Below are 19847 nucleotides of genomic sequence, written 5' to 3' on the forward strand. Positions count from 1 at the left end.
CCTCACCTACCAGCAGTTTGAAACATCAGCTCTGGGAACCTTGGCCCTGCAGCCGGAGACCCAGGACCCAGCTTTGCCCACCAGCAGACCAGCACCAACCCCAGAATCTGGATTCACCCACCAGTGGGCAGGCACCAGTCTTATCTCCTAGACCCTAACCCCACCCAATGGCAGGTGGACACTGGCCCAAGGACCCACCACAGCCCTGCACGTTGCCTTGTCATGACCCAGCATCAGCCCCAGGCCTTTGGGCTCTGGCCCTATCCACCAGCAAGCTGACACTAGGGCAGGGAACCCTGGCCCTGCAACCACTCACCCCAGAACCTGGCTCTGCCCACCAGTGAGCCAGCACTAGTCACAGCACCCACTGGACTCCTGCATCCAGCAGCATCACAACCCAGCCTGCCAACCAGTGGCTAGTGGCCTGCACACAGGGCAGGGGCTGGCAACCACCCAGACCAGGGGCCAGCCATGCCTACCAGACTGCCCACAGTAGTCAGCCACCACAATAGAAGGACCCACACAACCCACATCAGGGGCACCCCTAGAGCACAGAGCCCTGGTGCCAGAGGGGAGTGTGCTACTTGGACATATAAGACATCTCCTACAAAAGGCCACTTCTCCAAGGCTGGGAAACATAACCAACCTACCAGGTATACAGAAATAAAGACAGCAAATTAGGCGAATTGAGGTGGTAAAGGAATACATTTAAAATGAAAGAACAATACTAAAACCCCAGGAGAACTAAGTGGAGAAAGACAATCTACCCAAGAAAGAGCTGAAGGTGGTGATTATAAAGATGACGAAAGAACTCAGGAGAAGAATGGATGAACAGAATGAGAGATTGGAAGCTTTTAACAAAGGGTTAGAAAATATAAAGAAGAACCAGAGATGAAGAATACAGTACCTTAATAAAATGTACACTAGAAGGAATCAATAGTAGATTAAGTGATACAGAGCAACAGATCAGCGAGCTGGAAGACAAAGAGCACTGGAAATCACTAAAGCTTTAAAAGAAAAAAGAAAAAGGAATAAAAAGGAACGAAGACAGTTTAAGAGACCTCTTGGACAACATCAAGCACATTGCATTATCAGGCTCCCAGAAAGAGAAGAGAACATATTTGAAAACATAATAGCTGAGAACGTCCCTAACTTGGGGAATGAAACAAATACCCACAGCCAAGAAGCATGGAGGGTCCCAAACAGGATCAACCTGAAGAGGAATTAGCAGGGCAAAAATTAAAGATGAAGAGAGAATATTAAAAGCAGCAAGGGAGAAGCAATAAGTTACGTACAGGGGAACTCCCATAAGGCTGTCAGCTGACTTTTCAGTAGGAACTCTGCAGGCCAGAAGGGAGTGGTCAAGACATGGTTAAAGTGATAAGAGGGAAAAACCTACAACCGAGAATACTCTACCCCGCAAGGCTTTCATTCAGATGTTGGCGAGAATGTGTTGAAAAGGGAACCCTATTGTGCACTGTCAGAGGAGAATATAAATTGGCGCAGCCACTAAGGGAAATGTAGGTTCCTCAAAAAATTAAAAATAGAACCACCACGTGATCCAGAAATCCCACTCCTGCATATATATCTGAAGAAAAAAATACTAATTTGAAAAAATACATGCACCACAATGTTCATGGCTGAATTATTTACAATAGCCAAGACATGGAAATCACCTTAGTGTGCATCAACAGATGAATGGATAAAGATGATATATATATATATATGTGCATCAACAGATGAATGGATAAAGATGATATATATATATATATGTGTGTGTGTGTGTGTGTACACACACAGGAATATTACTCAGCCATAAACAATAAAATCTTGCCATTTGCAACAACATGGATCAACCTAAAGGTATTGTGGTTAGTGAAATAAGTCAGAGAAAGACAACACTGTTATCAAAAGAATGAAAATAAATCAAAAGAATGAAATAAATGGAATCAAAAGAATGAAATAAATGAATTTAACAAAACAGAAACAGATCCACAGACACAGGAAACTAGTGGTTACCAGTGGGGAAAGGGAAGCTGAAAGGGGCAAGATAAGGGTAGGAGATTAAGAGGTACAAGCTACCATGTATAAAATAAATAAGCAACAAGGATGGATTGTACAACCCAGAGAATATAGCCAATACTTTATAGTAAATGTTAAATGGAGTATAATCTATAAAAATTTTTAATCCCTGTGATACACACTGAAACTTATATATTATAAATCAACTATACCTCAATAAAATTAAAAAATAAATTCATCCAAATAAATAAATCAATAATGAGACATCTCAAAACAATCTGAATTTAGTATTACTTAATTGGGGTAGAGTACCTATAACACAAAAGGCCCTAATGTGTGCTCCCTGTCCAGGTGGCGCTTTTTATCTGAGGACTTGCCCTGCTTGCCCACAGACAAGTCCCACTGATTCCTTTCGCTCAAGCACCCGCCCACCCCCAGCACCTCCCCCTCAGACCAGGAGAAGCTGGGGGCAGGGTCACAAACTAGTAACTAGTACACACAGGATTTCCCCTCTCCTTCAGTTCCCCCAGGTGGAATTGATCTGAAGCAGGTTGACCTCACTTTGGACTGAGGAAGAGAAGAAAGGAGTTGCATATTTTCTTAAGGATCTGGGCATCAACAAGATCCCTTTTAAAATATAAGGTGACACAGAAATATTATAGAATCTGAAAACTAAATTTTTTTGGTAGAGGCATTATCATACATATGAATTAGAATAATCTTTTTTGTGGGGGCCATTTGGTGGTACATCAAAATGAAAAACACTCAAACCCTATTTCCAGTATTGTACTGCTAGGAATTTACTCTCAAAGGCATGGCCAGTATATGCATTGCTGTTTATAGGAAAACACACTGGAAATAAACTAAATGCTTGTCGCTGGTTTAACAGTTAAAATTACAGTACAATCATGTCATGGGAAAATAAGACATTTCTTTGTTCTCTTCCAATGCATTAAACTCCACCATTCCTTTCTCCCTGGTTAGGTGATCTGAAATATTACACTTCTCTTAAACCTGTCTAGAACTCCCTTGCAAACTCTAAAAGCCCCTGAGCTCTCATTTCGCTTAAATATTGATCTTCTCGTTGCACCCCTCCCGCTGGGATCAGGACTGTCAGCAGTAGTCTGACAGAACTCCAGAAAAACATTCTTTTCTTAAACACTTTTTTCCCCCTCCTTCTCTATTGATTAAAAGCATCAATCTTTAAAAACATGCCACTTTTGGCAAATGGGAAGTGAGGATTATACTGAGATCAGTCCTGGCAGGAACAGAAGATACTGTGACTCAGGCAGAGCCGCAGAGGACCGTCAGGCATCCCAGCTTTTCAACACCTGCCTTAGCACGTGCCCTGCCTCCAAAAGGCTGCAACAGTGGGAAAACCCTGCATATTCTCTATGCTTGCTTTACGTTGAAAAAAATCAAATCACAAAATATAAACTTATGGTTATCAAAGGGGAAAAGAAGGGGAAGGGATAAATTAGGAGTATGGGATTAACAGGTCCACACCACTCTATATAAAATAGATAAACAACAAGGACTTACTGTAGAACACAGGGAATTATACTCAGTATCTTATAGTAACCTATAATGGAAAAGAGTTTTATGTGTACATTGCTGTATACTTGAAACTAACTCAGGATTGTAAATCAACTATACTTCAATAAAACGAAACACAACAACAACAAAAAAACCCCCAAATATACCTCTTCTGAGAACTCGGGGACTGCCTCTTAAAGGATTTTGCTACTCTGTCAAACGTCCTGCACCCATCAGTACTAATGATGATCATGTTCTGGAATCAGTGTCAAGAGAACTTGATAAGCTTTGAAATAAGAAAACAGTGATTCTCCTCCAGCATTTTCCCCAGACCTCTGCTCAGGTTTAAATCTCTGGAATATTGAAAACAGTTTACACCTTTAAAAAGATTATCAAGTGAAGCACTGACTTCAGCTTACCTTTTTCTTTGACAAAGTCCTTTTGCACCTCTGGGATCAGGAAACTATAAACCAACTCGGCAACAATCTCCTCTGACTGAAGCTGAGTTCGACTGAAAAAATAAAAAACAAATTAAACTAGTGCTTCCTTTGTTGCCTTACTTGCGCTGCTGATTTGTACTTAAATCCTCCTTGCCTGTGTAAGGAACTCCACTGCTCAAATCCGACTCCTCCCTTTTCCTTAAGTGATCTGAAATACCACATTCCTGGTGAGCTTGGTTAACTCCATGGAAAATTCAAATTTGACCCCACTTTTAATTTACCCTGCCTGCTGGGAGGGGAGTGTTAGAGATATGATTTACACAGGGAAGCCAAAAACCTTGGGGTGAAGCCCAAGTGAAGTTGGAGATACTTACATGGCTCTCAGGCTTTGTGATATTCTAAAAGTAAGAAACATCAAAGCGATCCAGATTGCAGGGGAAAGCTGAAAATTCTATTCCCAATGTTCCTACCGTACAAAGGTACAGGTCTGTGGGCTTCCGGAGAATTACGCTAATAAAACAACGCCTACTGATGCATGAGTAACTTATTTATATCTCCTTGGTGGTGAAATCTTAAGTTCCTGAAAAATACACATGAGTAACAGCAGATGGGCGTCCACCCTCCCATCTGTCCCCTTGGTACACACCGGCTTTCCATTTCATAAGCAATGTCATTGATTTCCTGAGCCATCTTCTCTATTTCTGCCCTGGCCTGTTCTTCTGCAGTATGCTCTTCCGTGTTCAGTATTATGTCCTCCAGATAGGAAGTTACAGTACTTTGGTGAACTTTAATCACCTGTAAAACCCAAAAATACCCCAGTGACTGAGAATAGGAATGCTACTACTGTAAACAAGACAAGAAAAATGTGCAAACATTGGTTGACTTTTTTTAGCACATCTATTTCATTAAGTTAATGAAATGGGTCAGTACCCTCACTGACCACCCCTTTTCTTTACTACAGATAGTCAATCTTTTTCTAATCTACCCACTTACCCGGCTCTGGGCAGCCCCCACCCATCTGCTTCATTTTAGAATTATGAGTCTCAGTTTGGGGTGGGCAATACAATACTAGAGAAGGATCATGGGCTTACATCAATAGCCCCGCTTTGGATCCTGGCTTTGTTCTTACCAGCAGTGTGACTTGCTCAAACTACCTAACTGTGGCAGAGATCCAGACATGTATCACAATGTCACCTCTCATTCCTCTTAAACAATAGAACCTCTGGATTTTAGCTGAGCCAACAGGTGCCTAGAATAAAGACCACATTTCCTAGCACCATAGCTCTGGCAAGGGAATACATGCAGAAGTGATCTGTGCACTTTTCAGGAAGGATTCTTAAAGGGAAAGAACTAGCTTATTTTTCCCCTCTCTTTTCATTTCTCACTTCATGGGGACAAAACACAGGGATACCCATCATCTTAAATTGCCATAAGGGTCATGCCCCAGTGACAGAAAAACAGAAAGCTGGAAGGATCCTGGGTCTCTGATGAATTTTTCGAACCATCATCTCAGCCCTGGACTGCTTCTTTTTAAAGCATTCTTGAAATTGTGAAATAGAATGGACATTTAGAAAAATGCAGAGGGCATACATGTACAGTGTAATGAATTAGGGTCAGGCCACTGCTAGGATCCCAAAGGTGGCTGCGGGCTCTTCCTGACCACAGCCCCCTTCCACTCTCATGAGTTTACGGTAAAGACTTCCATTTTTAGAGTTTTGCTCCCTAACTATGCGACCACAAACAATGCAGTTTAGTTTTGCCTGTTTTACAGGTAGATACACAGGAAGTTTCACAAGCATCAAGGGTGTCGCACTTAGTTTTGTATGCATTCTGTCTCAACAGATTTTGAGCCTTTAGGAGGAAGGGCATTTTCTATTTAATATCTGAGTATTTCTTCGTGTCTCAGATGATGCTTAGGACTCGGTAACAACTCAGCACCTGTTCCTTGACTAGCACTGCAGCAGGACTCTAGGTGGCACTGTTGAGCATATATTTACTTGTAAAACACCGAGACCATACCCTTGAAGCCCTATGCCTTCCTATGGGAGAGACCCGATGACCAGCTCGATACCGTATCAACCAACCAACCCAAATGTATTTTCTCAATGTCTGTTACGTACAGAGGGCTATGCTGGCGTGTGGAAGGCACGAGAGGATGTACTGTCTGCCTGCTCCCATGGAGACCACGGTCGTATTCAGGACACTAGTCACAGCTATATGGAATGAGAAGCTGAGTCTTAAAGTTCAGAGGTGGAAAGTGTAATGTGAGCTGCTTCTAGCAATATATGAACTTGTGTTTACACGTATCTGTACAGGTGTGTATGTTTCTGGACACACCTGAGCTTGTACGTGCATGAGTGAGTAAGGGAATGCATGGGTGGCTCCATGTGTGTCTATGTGTGTTGCTCCATGGCTTTGCTAATATTGTGCACATGTGATTATATTTGTGAATATGCCTTCACGTACTGACGTGCAAAGTGTGTACGTGTTTAAATGTGAGTCTGACTTTCCGTACCTATGTTTCTCAATATCTATATGTTATTTTTCTGGAAATTTACTAATGTAAATTAGTAAATTAGTAAAATTTACTAATCCATTTCTGTGTTTTGGTATATTTATGTGTAAGTATATTTATCTTTAAGAGGGTCATATGATGCGAGATAGGGAATTTAAGTGACGCTAGGGTCCATGGGTGGATAGGTTCTTTACATGAATGATCCTTAAATCAGGCTGCAAGGGTCCTCTTAACCTTTCCTTGCCCTTCCTAGACATGCTGGCATTCCCACCTAGAAGATACCTTCCTAGAAACCTTTCACCAGCTTCTTCCTTTCTGTGTTTCTGAGTCTAATGGTTCCTCTGTCCCCTTCCTTTGATTCTCACTTCCAACTGGTTCCTCCCATCCCAGCTGGTCTTTCCTTAGTGATGTTAGGTAGGGGAGAGTAAGTTCTGGTTTGCTAAAAATTGCTAAATCTCAGTAACTCTTTCTAAAGAAAAATGTGCTAAGACAGTAGGAAGCTAGAATGTGAATTAGTATAATAGGCTGTTTCACATTGTAGATGATCTGCCACTCCAGTTAAAAAGCTCAACTTGACAATGTACAAGCCAAAACTCTTTAAGTGGTACTGAGGATGGGAAATCTGTTAAACTTTAATCAATGTTTTAATTTGAAAAAACACATATCAAATACCATTCATGGATCAATCCTAATTCCTGTCAATTGGGTAAATCCTTAAAATCTCAGATCAAATAAAAAGACCCCAAGTTGATGCAGCATGTTTTTTAAACTGAGGAGCCCCAAAACATCCACATATACAATCCTGACAGCCTCTTTGGACAGGATTTTAAGTTCCAGATTGGCCCTTTCTGTCTTTCCCAGCTGGCCCACATCTGGTCCAAGGGAAACTCACAGCCTTGGCCTTGACCTGTTCTGGGTGTGCCCACCACCCCTCCTGGGGGTCAGATACCCTAACTGAAAGGATACATATCATACTCCGAGACAGGGGAAGAACTCCTCCCACCTCTGGGTGTGTTTTTTAGTGGGTATTAGTCATAGCACAGCTCGCTTTAAAGAAGTCTTCCTCCCAGTCCCCTCCAATTTTAACACTTGAGCTTTTATATTCTTGATGAGGGCGGAGGGCTTTGAGATATAACTGGTTCCTCGAATTTCCTCTGAAGTTGCATCTTGGTCACTTTGGAATTTCACATCCACCGGGTCTTGGTCAGAATTCTAATTCACCATCCTGGCATTCCTGACTCCCAAGTTCATATCTTCAGTCAAACCCTCTCTTCTAAATTCCATCTTGTATATCCATCTGCTGAAATGACACCTCCACTCAGATGTCTCAAACTTAATATAAATCAGACTCCTGATTTTGCTCATAAACTATTCCACCCTCAGCTTTCCCGCCTCAGAAACCAGAACCATCCTCTCCCCACTCACTTTCACCAAACCGGACGTCCTCCCGTTTCTCACTCTGGCCTGAACTTCGCCACGTTCCTGGTCTCCTCATTTCCACACTGTCCTCCCTCCAATCTGCTCTCCGCACAGCAAGCAGAGTGACCTGTTAAAAATGTGTCACCGGGCCCCATTTATTCCCTTCACAAAACGTATCATGTTTTCTGATCCTACACTTATTTGCATGTTATATAGGACTTAAGCTCCTGGAGAGAAGGGGCCAGGCCTGGTTTTTCCCTCCAAAGGATCCCACAGTGCCTTTGCACAGTGCTGGGCACACTGTAGAGACTCAACACGTATTTGGTGAAAACAATGAAAAACAAAAAACACGCCATTTCATATCACAAGTTGCCTTTGGTTTGACTCGGTTCCTTACAGCTTCCAGACATGCACTTGCCTCCTTAAATATCAGGTCCTCCTCCTGCAGGCGCCGCTGCTCCACCTGGCGCCGGCCACTCTCCTCGGCTTCGCGCATCCTCCGCTGCCGCTCGGCCAGCATGGCCAGGGCGTGGACCCTCCTCTCCTCCTGCAGTCTCACCAGCTCCTTGGACAGGAAGTCAAACATGTCTGCCAGCACCCTGCCTTCCAGTCCGGCCAAATGGTTTTCAACCAGTGACACCTTAAAAACAGTAACAGAATGATGAAGCTACAGATTCCACTAAGAATGGTGATTTCTGAGACAGGATGCTGGGTTACCCTTGCCAGTCACATCACTTTCAGAATGCACTTCGTTTTTATGAAGAATATTATCTCCAGCCTGGCCCCATCCCAAGGGTTTTACTGGGAAAACTTATGTTACAAACTCAGACGTGAGAAAGTAGATTGCCCTGTCAGTCACTGATGGAGGATAGTCTTCAAATTATAAAGAGCATTTAGTAAAACACAATGCTGTAGATCAACTATTCTTCAATTACAAAAATTTTTTTTAAAGATTTAGTAAAACATTTCTGTTAGCGTCCACACAGAATTTTTTTCTCTTTCAATTTAACTCAGAAGGTCAGGTGCTTGTGTCTCCCCAGACATGAAGGGAAAGGTCAAGGTTTTTATTAAAAGATAATATTGGAGTTTGATAAAAACAGACCTAGAAATTCACTCATGATACCTTTTAATTTATCAATGCTTGGTCCTTTAACACAAGTTTGGGGAATTTTAAGATCTGACTAACATGAAAGTAGAATACCTTGGTACTTTTTATTCTTTTAAATAACTTCAAAGTCATTAAAACTATCTTTGATCCAGAGCAGGAAAAAAGCCTATATGTCTATGTAATCATCAAGGTACAGCAGGGCCTGGAGCTCCTGGCCGGGGATAAGCCCCAGGTTGTCACTTTGCCCCGGCTCTGGCACATGGAAAATAAAGGAAAAGTGTTTAAGATGGTGTCGTGTGCCCGCACTGTCCTCAGGGACAAGGGGGTTGAGCTCTTCTCCCCGGCACTTGCTGCTCTCACACTGAAGGTTTTCCCTCTGTGCTTAGTCCCCCTCTGGTGTGTATCCGAAGGGAGGACCATACGGGTCTTACAGGTCTTACGGCCACTGTGGGAAGTTGGCATTCAAGTGTGGTTTTAGCCCCAACACCCGCATCCTCATCCTTACCCACCTCCTAGCCCACACTTTCTTTCTTTCTTTTTTTTTAAAATGGAGGTACTGGGGATTGAACCCAGGACCTCGTGCATGCTAAGCATGCGCTCTACCACTGAGCTATACCCTCCCTCAAAAGGTCACACATACTTTCTAAGCAGCTTGACGTATAAAATAGGGCGAGGTGGCCAGAAAGGGTGAGACTAAGAGTGTCTCAGTACTCCTTACATTTGTGAACAGCAGTCACTCAGCCCACAGACCACAAATGGATTTTCTCCTTGTCTCTGGGATCACAAGCTCCCTCACTTTGGCGGGGGGGGGGGGGCAGATGCAACCTTTAAAACCCCGAGATGGCTCCCTGTTCTGTCCAGCCTCCCCCTCAGCAAGAACTTTGGGTTTGCTCAGGTAGTACAATCTCATTTGAAAATCAAGTAAGAATATTTAGGAAGGTGATTCTGCTGTGACCATATCATGTAGTACATTATATAACTGGGAACTGTGGAGTTTCTGGACTGTTTCCACAGCAAATACAAGGGAAGGAGAAAAGGAGAGGACCAGCACTGCTGTGGGTCCGTGAGCTGCCCGCTCCCTCGGGTGCCTGCGTATCCTCGGTGTGTCCAGGTACCGCTGCAGGTAAGCCGGGCGAGTCTGTGGCTAAGTGACAGCTCTTCCCATTAAGTCCTCTTAGCTGACATGATGTCTGTCAGTCAAATATTTACCCACTAAACAGGGTAGGGTAGCTGAAAATCCTGATTGGCTGAGCTGCAGATGCTAAAGTCTAGAATTAGAAACCTAGAGGGACCAAGGATGGCATTTTTCCATCCCCAGGCCTGGGTATTCTGCCTCTAGGGCATTCTGCTCCTTATCTGAATAGAAGTGCAGCCTGGCTCCATCATTTCCAGGACTCTTAGATCCCAGGATTCAGAGACTCCATTGTCCACATTTTCTTCCCCTTTCTCTGGTCCATCTGTTGGGTCTCACAGCCCATGGCTTTCTCCCCTACCCCCAGCTCCCGCTCAGTGACCATCCACAGCCCTGCTGTCACATAAAAGGAATAAAGAGGTGCTCGTTTCTGAGCCGCTTACCATTTGTTCTCAATTCCACAGCACAAGGTATGTGTGTTACTAAACGCGGGTCATAGTAATTTTGCTGTCAGTTTACTTTCTTGTAACACTAAACTCTGTGCCAACTCATCCTTTTTCACACTGATTTACAGATAAGTGAGAGATAGTGAAAGTAGACCAATGCTGTAGTCAACAACATTAAATGCTGCGTGTATACAGACAAACACCAGAAGAAAACGGGAAGCACATTTACAGTTGTTGGGTTAGAGCTGCAGTCACACAGAGCTCAGAGGACCTGATGAAAGTCCCAGAATATCATACTAACGTATTTAATATGCATTTCAACCAGCATGAGCTATGCCTCTAATATGCAAATATAACCAGCATGCATGGCTCAAAAACTCACACATGAGTGTGGATAGTTTTTAAAATCTCATTTCTCACTTTTTTCTTATTGCTTTTATTATTAATTCATTCTGCTGGGCTTCCACTGAAATATAATAGAGTCACCAAATATTTAAGAAAAATTGGAAAAGAAAACCTTTTTAAATTGTGGGGATCTTTTCTTTTTTGCAAAAACGAAAATACGAGCATATTCAATTCGAGGGGATGGGGACCACACCCCAAATTATGGACTGCAACAGCACTGATAAAAAATGCTGCCAGCGCTAGAGTGCTGGGATTGTGGGGGCTGTTTCCCTTTCATCACTGCATTTATTGTTACTGTGATGTTGCCTGCACAATAGCAAAAACCAAGGGAGAAAATGGGACAAGAAAGGAAAGGAAATCACCTTGTGCTCGTGCAGGTTCCTCTGCCGCTGCAAGGCCAGGGTCACCTGCTTCTCGGCTTTCTTCACCAGCCTGTCATCTTCTTGCAGCGCGTGGCTGGTGCGCAGCTCCTGGATCAGCTCCAGCCGCTTCTCTTTCCCTTCAAACATCTGGATCAAATCAAACCAGAGACAGACTTGCAAATCAGCATCCCCTGTGCCAGGCACAAGGCCGCGCCTGCAGGTGACTCGTGGGGCACTTGTAAGTGGTGGGCTCCGTTCTGCCTTTTGCTCCTTCCCTAAGAAGCCTGGGGATGGTATTTTTCGTGGTCATATTCTCTTTTCTGAGAGATCTGCCCCTGGAGTGGAATACACAACCTGCTGTCTGGACTTAACTGTGGCGGTTCTCCTGGGGAAATACCGAAAGGAGAGGAAAGAGTAACACTGAACACAAAATGCTCACCCCGCTTCCCTGAACTTAGCCACCAAAGCCGAGTCTCTTAAGAGTTACAGCTGTCTGGGGAGAAAAAGCATTTTAGCCGGGGCTTTAAATCAGTCCATTTTTAAACTGAAGCGTGTGCTTGCTCTAGCAGCACAAGTCATCTGGCTAAGGATTTACTGTCAGGAAGACCAGAGTTGAATTTGCTGGCAGTTAACATAATCCCTCTCAGACTCACATTACTCACCTGTAAAATGGATAACCGACAGGAAAAAAGTGAGATGATATATTAGAGCAAAGAATATATAATGTGAGCCTATGGTAGGGGTTCAAAACTAGTTATTGTTCAAAGGTAGTTGTTATTAGTTAGCTACTTCATGTATTATTCAGGTATTACTACCTATATGCACACTCAAATAATTGTATTATGACTTTGGAAAAATCAGATAATCCACTTGGTTGGTGATGATTTCATAGTCAAAATTCAGGTATGAAAGTTGCTAGATTCAGCAATTCCAAGGAAGACATGAGTTTCACACTGCCTTGGTTACAACTGTGGCAAACAGCGGGCAGGTCCTTCTTCTCCTTGACACTGTGCCCTTACCTGGGCAAACTATAGCAGTAGGAGGGAATGGGTGGGTAAAAGTTAGTTCCGTAGGACAGCAGAGTGCAAGAGGCAATTTACCCCCAAGGAACCAAGCACATACACATTCTGTAAATCTATTCACAAAGAAGACGAGCAGGGCCAGTGGCTGCACCCTACACACCATGTTCTGAACGACTCTGCCCCGGAGTAACTTTTGAAGGTAGATCACAGCCATTTCTATATCTTCTTCTTCCTGAAAGAACAAAGGGAGAACCAAGCAGTTTGAGAACAGCACAGTCAGCATCAAATACTTTTCTGAAGATTTATATAAAAAAAAGTTTGTATCTAGCAAAAAGCTAGATGCCAGAGGATTGAGGGAGAAATAAAACATCAGCCCTCCCCTCATTAAACATAGAGGATTTTACATGTTACTTATAGTGTTGTTAAAATTCATTATTTTTTTCATAACGATCATTAATTATATCAAAAGCAAAACATTTACCCACTGTCATGCTACCCCTACAAATTAAGCCATTTTTCTTTTCTCTATACTTCTTTCCAGCAAAATCTTTCTTGAAGCAGTAAGTACTACAAATAACATCCCTTTTGCAATAGTTTTTTCATGTTTGCTCATGAGGAGACAAAGAATACGGGTGGTCTTATATCAGAGTCGAAAGTGAGGTGCTTCTCACAAGAATTTAGCTGAACTGGTAACATCAGAATATAGTGGACAAGATAAGCCATCTACAAAAATCACCTTAAATAAGTATGTGTCAAAAGCAGGAAGAGCTGAGTCTGACTGCAAAAGAAATCAACAGTGGACTCAATGGAGTGAACACACGTGAAACACAGCGTGTCAACCACAGGCGCTGGTCGGCACGAAGTCTAGAAAAGGGATGCTGCCCGAGCACATCGTGACCAGTCAGCGGGAGCATTCTGGTCCCTCCACAGAGACGAGCCACCAGAGGTGCTACTGAGATGTCCCGTCAGCTTCCTTCCCGCAGACAAAGCACAGCCACCTTCTGTACGATCTGGTTTCTTGTGAAGACTGCCTTGTCCTCACAAGGACAGGGAGGTAACAAGCTGACCTGCCGAGAGGAACATCCCGATCCACCAGGCAGTTCTGTTTCTCTCTGTAAAGTAACAAATTTGCCTTGTGGCATCTGGAGCAGTTTCTTGTGGGTTTGGTCTGAGTCAGTCCTTTAAAACCTAATCAACTCTGGAATGTTGTCCGAACTGAGTCTGGGGCTCCGTGGAGGTGAGGTATGGCCCTAGTCAGGGGGAACCCTCTGAGCCAGTCCTACCCTGGAAGCCAGCCTGTCTCGATGGCACCTCTGTATTTCATTCCTCTCTACGTCCAGCTGTTCTCTGCTGCCTCTGCATGTGGGAGGATGGTTATGGGAACTGATCATTATTCAATCTTCTTTTTTTTATTTAACAGATGTGACGATTGCCTTCTGTTGCCTATTTCTCTTGGGAAGATGTTATTCTTTGTGTTTTTATTCTTGAAAAGGATTGAATTTAGATTTCATTTCATTTTGCTTGTTTGTGTGTGTGCGTTTAAAACAGAAGGATAAAGGAAACATCAGTCAAATCTTGAGATCTGTTATGTTCGATTTTAACCCAAACCATCTTGAGAATAAATGGGTGGCAACACTGAATTTAGCATTTTAAATAAAAGAAGCTTCACACTTACATTGGAACTCATCTCCAAGGTTGGAGTTGGCAGCCGAGGTTGAGGCACTGGCTTTCTCTGAAGAAAGCGCATGGGTTTCTTTGTTTCAAGAGTCTTATTCTTCTTTTCCAACAATGCCTGAAATAACACCAATGAGTGCCATGTCTTGCCTTTGTATTTTCTCCCACTACCAGATCCAAGTCACAGATCTGATATCAATCAGAAATAATCTTCTCCATGGCCAAGCTAGGGCAGTTCAAGAAAGTCCAAACCAGGGTGTTTATCTCTCCCAAGGGATGCTATGATAGTCCCATGAATACGTTAACCACAGAACAAACTTGAAACATATTCTAGGTATATCCATTTTAATCAAAAGTTTTCAATTTTTTTTTTTTTTTTTTTTTTTTTTTTTTTTTAGTTTTTAGAAGGTTCTGTCATGTGTCAAGCAAAACCCCCAACCCCTATTCTTCCACGAGAGCTAATCTGCTGTTGGGAATGACTGCCTGGGCAACAGGAAACTGTCCCGTGTGGCAAGCAGCTGAAATATTCAGCATGTTCTGTTGTCATGCGGGAACTGATGGGCATTAAATGGTAATTATTTAAAAGTAAAGAGAACTTTATTTTGAGCTTAAAGGCCTGCACGACAAGATTTTTGAACTTGGTTCCTTGTGAAAGAATGTGTGAGTGTTTCTATTTCAACATGCACTTCATTTTATTTTTTTTTAACTTTTGATCATCAAAAGTCCTGCCAAAATTATACATGACATGAGTTTTTGTTCATTGGTTCCATTTTCAGGTATAGCGGGACACTTTTAACTTAAAAGAATCAAAAATTCTGATCTCTGTGATTATAAAATCACACTGTTATTACTTTTTCATCATCTAATACTTTTTACATTTTTCCACAAAAAAAGTGATAAAACAAGCAGCACAAAGCCAAGACTTGAAATTAATAAAAATATGTAAATTATGAGTAAAATTTGGAGCCACATGAAGTTACTGTGGTTGTAATAGAGCCTCTGGGTTTCTTGAAAATAAATCTGACAACAAATATATATATAGCAGCACTACGATAACCAAAACCAATGAATCAGCAGAGGGCAGCAGCAGTCTAAAGGTACTCTTGCCCCTTGAACAACATGGGTTTGAACTGCATAGATCCACTAATACACAGAAGCTTTTCAATAAATACATTGGAAAAATTTTTGGAGATTTTTGACAATTTGAGAAAATCTGCAGGTGAACCACATAGCCCAGAAATATTGAAAAAGAAAAAATTTGGCATGTCATGAATGCATAAAATATAGGTAGATACTAGTCTATTTAATCATTTACTACCATAAAATATATACAAATCTATCATAAAAAAGTAAAATTTATCAAAACTAACACACACAGGCACATAACAGACCACACATGGTGCCACTCACAGTTGAAAGAAATGTAAATAAGTGTAAAGATGCAGTATTAAATCATAACTGCGTAAAATTAACTATAGTAAATACTACACTGCTGTAATAATTTCACAGCTACCTCCTGTTGCTTTTGCTGTGAACTCGTGTTGGCAAGTGTCGACTTAAAAAGTATGGTGACACTAACCATCTCCAAGTGAGCAGGTCATCTCTCATGTTAACATGCTGAGCTGCGTGTCAAGATAACAAGTGAGCTCTAGTGCTTCTCATGTATTTTCTATCATATTTAGTGCAATACTGTACACCTTGAATGACACCATGAGACCCATACGAAGTGCCACCAGCAATGCTGGGAATGCTCCCAAGAAGCAGAGAAAAGTCATGACATTACAAGAAAAAGTTGAATTGCTTGATATGCACTGTAGACTGAGGGCTGCAGCTGCTGCTATCTCAAGATAAAAGGATCCCATGTAAGGACCATTGTGAAAAAAGAAAAGGAAATTCATGAAGCTGTCGCTGCAGCCACACCCGCAGATGTGAAAACCTTGTACTTTCTGCAAACTACTTTTTTATCTCATGTTGAAAATGCAGCTTTCATGTGTGTGCAGGATCGCTTTAAGAAAAAGTGAAGTCATTATATAAGGACTTAAGTAAAAGGCAGGTGAAGGATCCAAAGCTGGAGAATTTAATGCCAGCAAAGGATGGTTTGATAATTTTAGAAAGAGGTTTGGCTTAAACCAAGATAACAGGAGAAGCAGCTTCTGCTGACCAAGAGGCAGAAGATGAGTTCCCAGACACCGTTAAGAAAATCACTGAGGGAAAAGGACATCTGCCTGAACAGGTTTTTAAAGCAGATGAAAGTGCCCTATTCTGGAGGGGAAAAAAAAATGCCACAAAGGACATTTGTTTATAAGGAAGAGAAGTGAGCACCAGGATTCAAGGCAAGAAGGGACAGGGTTTCTCTACTGTTTTATGCAAAAACAGTTGGGTTATGATCAGGACTGCCCTTATCTAGAAAGCTGCTAACCCCCAAGTCTTGAAGGGAAAAGATAAACAAACACCAGCTGCCAAGTCTTTTGGTTAGAAAAGAAGGCCTTGAAGAGAACATTTTTTTCTGGATTGGTTCCATTAAAGCATTGTCACTGAAGTCAGGAAGTACCTTGCCAGTAAGGGACTCCCTCTTAAACTTCTTTCATATCAGACAATGTCCCTGGCCACCCAGAACCCCGTAAGTTCAACACCAAAGGCGACAAAGCGATCTACTTGCTCCAAATACAATGGCTATAATGAAGCCTCTAGCTCAGGTGGTTGGTCATATGGAAGGAACTTTAAGGCTCATAACACTATGGAATACTCTATGGAAAGGACTGTCAGTGCTATGGAAGAGAACCCGACAGAGAGAATGTTAGGAAGTCTGGAAGGATTACATCACTGAAGATACCACCATTATTATAGAAAAAGCTGTGAAAGCCATTAAGCCCGAAACAATAAATTCCTACTGGAGGAAACTGTGTCCAGAAGGTATGCATGACCTCACAGAATTTACAACAGAGCCAATCAAGGAAATCATGAAAGAGATTGTGAATATGGCAAAAAAAAAAAAAAAAGGTGGTGGGAGGTGAGGGATTTCAAGACATGGATCTTGGAGAAATTCAAGAGCTAAAAGACACCACCCAGAGGAATTAACAGAAGATGACCTGACAGGGACCAGTGCTTCTGAACCAGTGCAACACAAGGAGGAAGAGGATGCAGAAGACACGATGCCAGACAACAGTAGACATTAGATGATCTGGAAGAGCACTTTCCGTTATTCAAGACGGCTTTTGACTTCTTTTACAACATGGACCCCTCTATGATACAGGCACTGAAACTAAACCAAATGATGGAATAAGGATTGGTACCATATAGAAACATTTTTAGGGCAATGAAAAATCAAAAAAAAAAAAAGACAGAAATTACAATGTATTTCTGTAAAGTTTCACTGAGTGTGCCTGTGTCTCCTGCCTCCCCTCCCACCTCCTCTACATCTTCCACCTCTGCCACCCCTGAAACGGCAGGACCGACTCCTCATCTTCCTCAGCCTACTCACCGTGAAAGATGATGAGGATGAAGACCGTTAGGGGCTCCATTTCGACTTAATGAATAGTAAATAATCATCACGTGGTACAGTTAATAAATTTATCTGTTGTGTATGTGTGTGAGTGTCTTTGTGTGAAAATCTAATAACTATTCAGCAAGAACTGTATGGGGCATTTTTGTGTCATCATGATCATCATCCCCTAAGTATTCATTGTTCAACATCATGTCCAAGACTTGTATTGAGGTCAGTGAAGAAAGAATCAAACAAGAGAGCTGTTACAGATTTCAACTGAAGAAAATGTTTCAAGAAGGAGAGAGTAACCACTCAAACACTGCAGAGAGGAGAGAGCTGACTACTGTGTAGCAGTTAGCAATGCAGAGAGAACTGCTGGACAAAATCAGACTCATTGGAGAGTCTTTGTTTCAAAGTCTATTTTGTCTGGAGAAGGAGATCAAGAGTAGGAGTAGAGGATGCGGAATTTACCTTTCTCAACAAACACACCAAAAATACATCTACATGTGGAACGATTCTCACTGAAAACTAACTGGAGACTGGCAGATAGATTCTTGCACAACCATGGCTGTAAGAAAGATCTACTCGGAGTTGGGTAGGAAAAGAAGAGAAGTGATCAGGTCGGGACTTCTTAGGGGATTCAGGTAAGGAGGAGGGGTTACACAGGCAGAGATCTCCCTGGGGAGTGAGTGCTTCAGGTCACATACTGGGTGCCCCAGGCCTGGAGTTTGACACAGGGAAGGCGAGTCCCCTTGGCTGGGAATAACAGCAGGGCTGTGGGAAGCCTTGACTTTGCTTACAAGGAACGTGTGCATGTTTGCTTGCTCACAAAGTAGGACAGAGAGGGTGGACTGAAAACTGCATAGGTGGCTGGCTGGTTTCCCGTGAATGCCTCCGCGTGTGCCCCAGCCTGATGCAAGTGAATGCTCCAACCCCGCTTGGGAGCCAGGTTGTGAGACCACAGGGGCAGCTCAGATACAAAGCAGCATCTAAGCAGGGTGGGGGCAGCCATTGCTGGTGATTACACAGGCAGGGCATCAGAGACAATCCAGATCTCTGGCCTCAGGTGGACCACCATGGCCTATGCTGTGGCCATGCTCCAATCCATGCCATGTGCCCCACACCAGTCCCTCCTAATCCAGCACTGCTCTCATCTGGGAATGGGGAGAGTGTACACTTAGAAGGAGTGGAACTAGCTCAGACCCAGCCCTCAGGGCTTCTGCTACAGCAATGTAGGACCAGAACTCACCCCCAGTAGGGCAGCAATGGCCACTGAGCAGAGGGGAACCCAGCCTTATAAGACTTTGGCCCTAGCACCTCCATCTCCAGCCCTACCTTCTACCAAGGTGATAGCTACCAGCATGCCTTGAGAAAAGATGTGACTTGTGTTCATGTCAAATCCAGCTCTCCAACCAAAGCCACTGGGCCTACACAGACTGTCTAGGGATGCTCCCACATAAGGACACTCTTTCAAGACCACAACTGTTTCACCTTATTTCATACAGCCAGAGAAAGATAAGCAAAATGAGAAGATAGAGGAATTTATCTTATTGAAAGTGCAAGAGAAAACCTTTGAAAAAACAACTAGTGAAACAGAAAAAACAATTTACCAGATAAAGAATTCAAAGCATTAGTAATAAATGTGCTAACCGAATTAGGAAAAAGAATAGATGAACACAGTGAGGATTTTAACAAGGAATTAGAAAATACAAAAAAGAACCAGTCAGCCCAAGTTCTTGCTTTTGTTTTTAGCTAAAGACAGTATTTAAGGTGTTACCTTTGCCTATTTCAGGGAGTGACTCAGTTTTTCTGAGTATACAGGAAGTATACATGTTGTTAAACTTGTTTGTTTTTCAAAAAAAAAAAAGAGAACCAGTCAGAACTGAAGAATACAATAGCTGAAATGAAAAACACACTAGAAGGAATGACTAGCAGACTTGATGATACAGAAGAATGCCCAAGTGATCTGGAAGACAGAATAATGGAAATAACCCAGTTGGAACAGCAGAAGAAAAACAAACAAAAATATGAGAACAGTTTAATGGATCTACTGAACAACATGAAAGACACTAACATTTGCATTGTATTCTCAGAAGGAGAAGAGAGAGAGAAGGAGATCAAAACTGTATTTGATGAAATTATGGCTGAAAATTTCCAAACCTGAAGAAGGAAACATATCTAGGTACAAGAAGCACAGACTATCCCAAACAAGATGAAAGGTTAAAAGACAAAAATTATAAAAGCAACTATAACTAAAATGAACAGTGAAGGGATGTAAAATA

The 19847-nt window shown here is 42.4% G+C and overlaps 1 protein-coding gene and 1 long non-coding RNA gene across 5 annotated transcripts in view; one reads left to right on the plus strand and one right to left on the minus strand.

Moving 5' to 3' along the window:
- The window catches only part of LOC140697323 (uncharacterized), a 39118-nt gene extending 32475 nt beyond the window's left edge, over positions 1-6643 (plus strand). The window contains exon 3 of the long non-coding RNA XR_012074249.1: positions 6121-6643. This is a non-coding gene — a long non-coding RNA (uncharacterized lncRNA). The remainder of the gene's footprint in view (positions 1-6120) is intronic.
- CFAP91 (cilia and flagella associated protein 91) overlaps positions 1-19847 on the minus strand; it is a 72604-nt gene that overhangs the window by 13178 nt on the left and 39579 nt on the right. For 3 of the 4 annotated variants that reach the window (XR_012074244.1, XM_072964388.1, XM_072964403.1), the window contains exons 11-16: positions 14083-14199; positions 12508-12639; positions 11386-11532; positions 8351-8572; positions 4645-4793; positions 3978-4069 (exon numbers count right to left, since the gene is read on the minus strand). Coding sequence is in view for 3 of the 4 variants with exons in the window: in XM_072964388.1 (XP_072820489.1) it covers positions 3978-4069; positions 4645-4793; positions 8351-8572; positions 11386-11532; positions 12508-12639; positions 14083-14199 (859 nt within the window). In the remaining variant the exon portion in view is untranslated. The remainder of the gene's footprint in view (positions 1-3977; positions 4070-4644; positions 4794-8350; positions 8573-11385; positions 11533-12507; positions 12640-14082; positions 14200-19847) is intronic. The other variant, XM_006210348.4, reaches the window with a different exon arrangement.

The sequence above is a fragment of the Vicugna pacos genome, chromosome 1, assembly GCF_048564905.1.
Source record: "Vicugna pacos chromosome 1, VicPac4, whole genome shotgun sequence".
Classification (NCBI taxonomy): domain Eukaryota; kingdom Metazoa; phylum Chordata; class Mammalia; order Artiodactyla; family Camelidae; genus Vicugna; species Vicugna pacos.